Consider the following 1,042-nt stretch of genomic DNA (forward strand, 5'->3'; position numbering starts at 1 on the left):
AACACTAAAGGAAAAAAACATGATTGAAAGTTTTATGACTATCTGGACTACGTCTGTCTCCAGCAACAGTGTGTTAGAAAGACTGTGTTGTTTTTCTGAGAGTTCTTATAGTTTATTTTCATTTAATAACTACAACTTACTGTTTTTGGAATTCTCTCTGTTTGGTTTTAAGATGCATCAGCCTTTCTTTCTTGTCTGAAAACCTGGAAGAAATTAAATGGTTTTATTGATATTTTGCACAATATGGCATTGTAAGCTGAAACGATAAAAAGACTGAAGCTTCTGGGAGTCCTTAAACCTCAACTATCTGTCTTAATCTTTGGAAGTAATGGCAAAATGTATAAAACTCTTGCAGAATTCTAGAGCATCTGTCTCACAGGAATTGCAACAAAACCTCTATGCTGAGGAAACATCAGCTTGCCATATTATTGAACTTGTAAACAAATTACTTGCTATTTCTAGAAGATTTATAGCTTAGCAAATTCAATATTTTCTGTACCAAGATAAACATATAGTACTCTTTAAAACCTTCAGTCACTGGAGAAATTAACAGTACTATCTCAGATACCATAGTGAGTCTGAACCGCGTTATTTCACAAGCTGTGATGATATTAGTTGAGTCCACTCCGATAGTGGGCAATGCAGATTTTCATACACTAGGCATTGCATTTCCTCCCTTCTAACGTGGAATTGTCTGCACTTTATTCATTAATGGGTCAAATAGGACAGCACTCTCTCAAGACTTTTATATGACATCTAAATCTTTCTTGTATTATAACAGCAGTAAGTTGCTTTGTCTTCTACTTATTTCTGCTAGGCACTTGTAGCCATGACAAGTCCGCAACCCAAATATCTGCTTGAGTTCTGCTTCACCAGATGTCTGAGGTACAGGAACCGCACGGAACTAATCAGACGGGAATTTTTTTTTTAGGATTCACCATCCTGTGTTTTCACCCTTTGAATATGCAGCAGCCATGTTCTGCCCTTCCATGTTCCACAATGTATTCAGAAATACATTTAAAGAAAATAGCATATGAATGCT

The 1,042-nt window shown here is 36.0% G+C and overlaps 1 protein-coding gene across 1 annotated transcript in view; it reads right to left on the minus strand.

Moving 5' to 3' along the window:
* Window positions 1-203, minus strand: part of ATG14 (autophagy related 14) — a gene marked incomplete at its 5' end in the record, with an annotated part of 11,436 nt that extends 11,233 nt beyond the window's left edge. The window contains one exon of the mRNA XM_010295000.1: window positions 141-203. Within this exon, the coding sequence (XP_010293302.1) occupies window positions 141-203 (63 nt within the window). The remainder of the gene's footprint in view (window positions 1-140) is intronic.
* Window positions 204-1,042: the final 839 nt, after the last annotated feature.

This window comes from Phaethon lepturus, unplaced genomic scaffold (genome assembly GCF_000687285.1).
Source record: "Phaethon lepturus isolate BGI_N335 unplaced genomic scaffold, ASM68728v1 scaffold41149, whole genome shotgun sequence".
Classification (NCBI taxonomy): domain Eukaryota; kingdom Metazoa; phylum Chordata; class Aves; order Phaethontiformes; family Phaethontidae; genus Phaethon; species Phaethon lepturus.